General features: G+C 41.8%; 1 protein-coding gene across 1 annotated transcript; it reads right to left on the bottom strand.

The window, feature by feature from the left end:
- Positions 1 to 3,362: 3,362 nt before the first annotated feature.
- On the bottom strand, positions 3,363 to 6,677 carry FLD (protein FLOWERING locus D-like protein). Its single transcript, XM_087685230.1, has 2 exons — positions 4,760 to 6,677; positions 3,363 to 4,607 (listed from the first exon to the last, which is right to left on the bottom strand). Exons 1-2 carry the CDS (start codon positions 6,546 to 6,548, stop codon positions 3,784 to 3,786), a joined length of 2,613 nt encoding a protein of 870 aa, XP_087541356.1. The 5' UTR covers positions 6,549 to 6,677; the 3' UTR covers positions 3,363 to 3,783.
- Positions 6,678 to 6,944: the final 267 nt, after the last annotated feature.

Below are 6,944 nucleotides of genomic sequence, written 5' to 3' on the forward strand. Positions count from 1 at the left end.
TACTCACTATCCAACTCAATGTGAAGATGATGGAGAGGTCTTTTACTAGAGCTACAGAGATCATTGGATGACTAATCCATAGCTAAGAATGTGATTAGAACATTGGATTGAAAAACTATGCAAATTAGAAACAAAAATGAAAACAAAGAAGAAACTAGTAAGGATGGAAAAGAAAGAAGAGAGTGAGAATGGAGGGAAGTAATCAAATGTTGAGCAAAATTCAAATTGAATATTAGTTATCACTTTAATGAGGATGAGTAAGATCTTCATTATAACAATCTTTGTCACCTTTATGGTGGGCTAGATTTCTAGATTTAATGTGACCACGAGAATATCACGACAATTACTTATTAACAATTTTTTATATATTTACTTACTAAAATATAAAATTTCTTTTAAATTTAAAAAAAAATCTAAAATGTTTTCTCTCTCTAGGATCGCTTACAAGTCATTTTCGAGACCTCAAAACTCCCCTAATGTGGGTGTGGGAATAGCTCTTGACAAACACGGGATTATATAAAGGTATCATGGAAAACATGGGACCAAATATTACTAGTAAGCTTTACTTTTTGGCTAGTAACTCCGTATATAATTCTTTATAAATAAGGTTCTAGTACATCCCATCAAGGTTGGAACATCATATGTGCCTTGGCTACTAAGCAAGTCCTCCTCCTATTTGCAATACTTTATTATGCATGCTTGAGATGCTAAATGACATTGGTTCTCTTAAAGGTTCACATTAAGAAAGCAAGCAATTCATAGAGCAAGGATCTACACATGATATTCTAATTATGTTAAAGACTATAGTTATAAAATGTCAATGCTTTGGTGGTTCTCAATCTTAGTAGGGATTTCTAGCGTAAATCAACCTTCATTAATGTTTTGAAAATTGATTTGTTAAATCTAGGCTAGAAGGAGACGATTAGGAAGAGGCCAAATTTTAGATATCTATGCAATTTTGAATGTAGATGTCTTAACAGAGGATGTACCAAACTGGTTTTCAATAAACTTGAGCTAAATTATTACTTATTCTACAATGTGGTATTTACATTTAAGACTAAATTTTCATTATTCCAGTTCTCATGTTTTACTTCCCATTATATAATTATTGTTCCAACCATTGTAAGAAACGACTCTCTTATCAAAAAACTTTACAAGGTGCCATTGGTGAAGTGAGATGCATATCTTGAAATGCATCTGAGCATAATCACAATTTCCTATTCTAATGGAATGGGCATCCATAACTTGTGTAAGTGCTAACAATTATTGCTACAGCTAAGTTTTTATGATAGTGCTAGCACTCCTCTATGCTTCAACAACTTTGCAATTGGTGGGGGGAAATGGAACAAACTTATTTTCCCAACTTAATAGGTGATTTTAGTGTCCAACTTTGCAAATGGAGTGAAATGTCATGCAAAGGTATCACATTTGAGAATGACACGGTTATTTAGCGCCCATATAGCATGTTGGGTAAGAAAGCTTAACCTTACGTTAAAGGCTCAATGTGAGTGGGCCAATGGGTACACAAAATTAATTAAGCACGTTCTTTAGGAAAAGTAGCAAAATCACAAAAGTTGTAATGAGCATAGACTAGCCTGGGACTTGATAGCCTCTAAACAACTTTCCCAAGGATTTATCCTCTCATGAATACTAGGGAGAACCAAGCCTCCTATTTTGAAGCAAATGTCTTTGAATTCTTTTACAAGCAGCAACTTTTCAAGCTAGCAACCTACAAGATAGATTGATGAGAACCCATGATATTCAATTAGCTTAAGCAACTAAATTCGATCTAGTCTTAGCAACTTATGGAGTCACCCATTCCCCTTCAAATACAAAATGTTTACCTCTAAAGTTTCAATGGGACTTTTATAACCATCAAGAGTTTAAAGGATAATGAACTCGCTCTTGTGATTCTATAAAATAATAGTCTCTTGCACCTTTCTAAAATTGATGCTTGGAATAGTACGTCTTGCAAACGTTTCATGACCAACTCTTGCTCTCAAGCCCCTATCCAAGTAATCTTTAAAATATTGTACTCCCTGTAAAGGCAAGCTATTAAAGAAAAAGCTTTCTTCTAATGTTCAAGCAAATCAAGAGTTTCTAGTCCACACACACACACACACACACACACACACACATATATATATGTGCGTGTGTGTGTGTGTGTGTGTGTGTGTGTGTGTAGAGAGAGAGAGAGAGAGAGAGAGAGAGAGAGAGAGAGAGAGAGAGAGAGCAAGGCTTTGAGCTTTGAAAAATTGGCCTTAATAAATATCTTCACTTGAAACTAGGAAAAAGATTTATTTGGATCTTGCAATCTTTAACCAAATACAAAGAATGAGAAACTAATCAACTATCTAGTCGTCCTTGTGCATAATCATTCAGACATCCATAACTTTAAGATCCCCCTAAAATGGAAGGAGTTTGGCTTTGAGGCTTTTCTTCAAGCCGACAATTTATGGCCATTTTCCCCTTTCTTGGGAGCACTCAAACTAATGAGAATATAGAGGCATCCTAACCAAATAGAACAATCAAAACCATTTAATGAACCTTGCATACCCATAAACATTAGATCTACGAAAAAGTAATCATGATTGGTATGCAAAAGACATTATGCAAAAGATTCAAAAGTTTATACTGTTTCCTTGACCTGTTCAATCATCAACGACCGTGTAGACTTGCAAAGATTAAGATGTGTTTTTCTTTTTTTTTTAAGAAAAAGAATCCTGAGCATGTGTGTGTGTGCATGGGTGCAGGTTAAAACCCTGGATACGTCCATTGAGGCACCTTACAATGCATGTTTTTATTGAGACAACAAATTACAAAGAATGCACCACATGTGGCTGGTGCAGTACAATACATTGACAATGTAAGCCTTCATGCAATGACATGTCTCAACAAGGTAAAGTATAGAAACTGGATGAAAACGCTAATAAGACTAGCACAATGTCATCTTCTGGTGACATATGCTACTTCATAATAAACTTATGAAAGCTCTCCTTCCATGCACTAGCAACAGACGACAAGACCACAACTACAACAAATAAAACCATGGGGTATTCAAACCAACCCCATGATATCCTTCAAGCTTGAGACACCTAGCAGCAATGTCTGTCCTAATGTTTGCCATACCTAGAACCCTGTAGTATTAACTGTCAGTTCATATCTAGATTGAAAATTTGGGCTTTACAACAACAAAGTTTTTGTTAAGTATATCTGATGATGCTGCTCACAGCCCCTGACAGCTCTTGAAATCCTGAGCATGCATGCCTTTTAAAGTAAAAGATGTGAACTTCTATACTATTTCCTTACTCTACTGAATATTCCTCATCACTGTAGACTTGGGAAGATTATACAATGCCTACTTTGTTGAAACAACTTACAAACAGCGCACCACAAATGGCACGTGCAACAAACTATATTGACAATGTAACCCTAAAGGTGATGAAAAACATGTCCCAACAGGGAAAAGTATAGAGACTGCATGAGCTAATGAGAAATAGTCCAGCACCATACCATGAGCGTTATAAAGTGGCTTCCACCATGTAGCCAAAACTCTGCTATCACACTGACACAATGTGACAACGTGAATTAGCCAAAATTTATGAATGACAACCTGCTGCTTAATATGGTGAGAGACGTCACCTTGCAGGTCACACATGATAGATCATAAGAAACGTCAAGGTCCACCATGGACAAGAACTGCCCCTTCATACCTCATCATTTTGGGGGGAACTCTTGGTACAACCTTTAAAATTTCCCTATGTGGGAGCAGCAAGGTAGGTGCTATCTCTGTTGCAGAGCTTGATCAGCTACTATATGTTGTTTAGGCAACTCAAGTGCAGGACCCGCGATTGGCAAGGTCGGCGGAACAGAGGACTTTCTGGCAGTTCGCCCCCACTTCACAGCTGCAACCAGAGCATCTCCTTGGGCTCCTAAGCCTCTACGACCAACTAGCTTTACCCCCAGTTTCTCACACAAATATACCAACCGCATTTTGTCCCCACCCCTGATCTCCATTAAATCCATTGCTTGCTGACGAGAAATCATTGAGTAAAGGTGTAACTGCAACTGCTGATGCATCTGCAGTTGCTGAAACAAAAGCCTTTGAGGCAGCAGAGATTGATCAGCTGCTCCACCATCATTAACCTTTTTCTTTGCCCCCATACCAATCATCACCCTCAAGAGCACATGTGACTTAGGTTCAGTTGTCCGGGGGTCAAACAGAATAGCAAATGATCCGAACTCCAAATCAGGTTCTCTAAATAAGTCAGCTAATAGCATGGCATAAGCTTGTGTATCCTTTGGGATACCCCGCTCAACCTTCGCAAGCACCAGCCGGTTCGCAGCTTGTGCGGCAATATTACCAGCTTCTCTTAATCCACTCAACATTGCCCCATGCATTGTAGCCGGATACCTGCGGTTTGTTGCCTCTCCAGCAAAGAAAAGCCTGCCATCTCCTACACTTTCAGCCAGAAGATCATAGTCATCCCCTGAAGCCCCCACAGCAACATTGGAATATGATCCAAAACTAAGTGGATCCCCACCCCACCGGGTACATACAGTCTGAATGGGATCAGGAACTGCAATTCCTTGAGGTTCATAAATACCTGAGTGAACAAAACGAAAAATTGACTGTTTATTCTACTTACACTGAAACCAAACAAAAAAAGAAAGGAAATCAGCTTCAGCCAGCCCCTCACAAAGAATAAAAAGAAAAGGAAATAGGCAAGGCAATTGGCAATGCAGTCAAAAATAGTACCACGCAGGATAGCCAGCACACGCTGAATAGCATCGCTAGGATGCATCCTCTCAAAGTTGATAGCTGCATCTCCAGCCACAAGGGCCAGTAAGAGGGGACCACCTGAAACAGCAGCATAGCTGTAAAAGAGGAAGAACTCTCCCCTCCTATCTGAACTTTCTGCAAGATGTCCAAAAGTGTCTAGCTCAGAGCCCCAAAAAATTCTAGGGAATAGCATGGCAACCTTATTCAGCAACCCAAACCCAAGCCTGCGGATGGCATCCAGTTTTGTCTGTGGCAACTCTGGCTCAAATCTGATTGCACCTTTTTTCAGCACCCCCAATGGAACAGTGCACAAAGCCATGTCTCCCTCAAAAACCTGAGTAGGAGTGATGACCTGTACACCAGTACTGCCATAGCGAATAGTATGCACCTTCTTTCCATAAAAAATCGGAGTGCCTTCTGCGAGAGCATTCACTAGCTTGACATTTCCTCCTGGGAGAAAACAATGGTCACCACCCATCTCATAAGGATCATCTTGATCCCAAAATGCAAGAGACAGGTTGGAAAGAAGACCCGCATTTGCATACTCAAGGTTGGCAAGGTGCCAATCAAATAGCTGCCTTTCAAACACAGTTTCTGCAACTCCTGCATCTTCTCGCAATGTTTCTAGTGTTTGTCCCAATGATATTCCTTCAGCTATATGTCCCATTTGCTCCCTCAATTGGCTTGCTTTGTCCAACAGCTTGTTGAATTGAGTCTCCACCTTGGCATCCACATCCACTCCTACAGGCAATCCATCAGGTTGATACAAAGGGCACTTTTCACGTACTTTGTGCAAAGGGATTCCGAGTTGCCTGGCTAAGACACCTAAAGGATTTCCATGTAATCCCGTTATAACACTTCCACCTAGATCTGCAGCTACTGTTTGACCTCCACCCTCCATTTTCTTAGTATAAACCCTGCCCCCAGGCCTGTTTCTCCCTTCCACAACAGCCACTTTGTGGCCCAGTGCCAGAAGCTGTCGGGCAGCTGCAAGCCCTGCTAACCCAGCTCCGATGATGACAACCGTAGTCTTGGTCGCCTCTTCTGGAATCACTGCTTTAATTGCTGGTGCTACCCCAAAATTTATGTAACCATAATTTAACAAGAATCTATATGCAGCACCTACGAGGGCCTTATGCTGGCTTTTGATGCTTTCCATAACTTGAGCCTGATCTAGCCACATACTCACATTTTCTCTCCATCGAGCGAGGATGTGGTTCCGGACCTCAATGTAATTGTCCTGCTCTACATCGCCAATAGTCTGCACTACTCCAGCTTCAATCTCCTCCTCAGTGAGGGAATCCTTGGGAAACCCTACGGAAGCTGCAATCATGGCCTCCTTCTCCTTGTTTTTGTCCAAGTCCATGGATTTCTTCTTCCGCCCCTTTGCAGGGGACAGGTCGGTCCCGAGTTGCTGCTGGATCATGGCATCCATAAGGTTTTCATCATAGCTGAGTGCCCTGGCCTGCTGTCGTAATGCTCTGACACTCTTGCCTTCACCCATCCACTTGAGCGACGTGCCCGAGGGACGTTCGGTGCCAGCGGTGGTGGTGAGGGCAGTGCTGTCAGCGCGAATGCGCTTCTTCTTAGCAAGGGTGTCAGGGCTGTCCTGTGCTTGTGCGTCCGAGGCGGGGGGGTCGATTTTGAGACGAGTCTCTTGCGTTTCGACTGCGGTGGTAGTCAGGGAGGTGGCGTCAGTGGCGACGGCAGGGCCGGGGGCGGGGTCGTCGGGAGCCGCCACAGCCAGGCTGGTGCTCGCCTCCATGGCGTCCTGCCTCTTTCTGATCTCAGCTAAAAGAAAGGGCAGCAGAGGGTCTCATCGAGTCCTGTATCAAAAATTCCCCTCCAACAGCAACTAGGCCTAGGCTATGGTAACAGCCTTCATAGGTCTAATACCATTGGCTCAAAGTAATATTTGACTCTTTAAGAAGGGCAAAGGCCTCATGGAGTCCCACATGAAGCATTGCTCTAACATGAGTTCTTATAAGCAAAGCTCGATGCAACAACTATTATAGTCAAGGCTTGACTGGGGTGGTGGTATTGTCTACATCCCTTGTTGATTCACTTTCGCTCGACACCCAAAACAGCATTCATCCCACATGAGATCATCCAAGCAAAGATGGGTCCAACAATTGTAGTAGTAGAGACCTTAACTAGGACA

This window comes from Lygodium microphyllum, chromosome 1, assembly GCF_053477565.2.
Source record: "Lygodium microphyllum isolate KBCC chromosome 1, Lygodium_microphyllum_v1.1.10, whole genome shotgun sequence".
Lineage (NCBI taxonomy): Eukaryota > Viridiplantae > Streptophyta > Polypodiopsida > Schizaeales > Lygodiaceae > Lygodium > Lygodium microphyllum.

Bases quoted from the DNA above. Each gene is read 5' to 3' on its own strand.
- FLD (XM_087685230.1), bottom strand. From the start codon at position 6,548: ATGGAGGCGAGCACCAGCCTGGCTGTGGCGGCTCCCGACGACCCCGCC. The intron at 4,608-4,759 runs GTACTATTTTTG...TTGTTCACTCAG, and splicing joins TGTGCTGGCTATCCTGCGTG to GTATTTATGAACCTCAAGGA.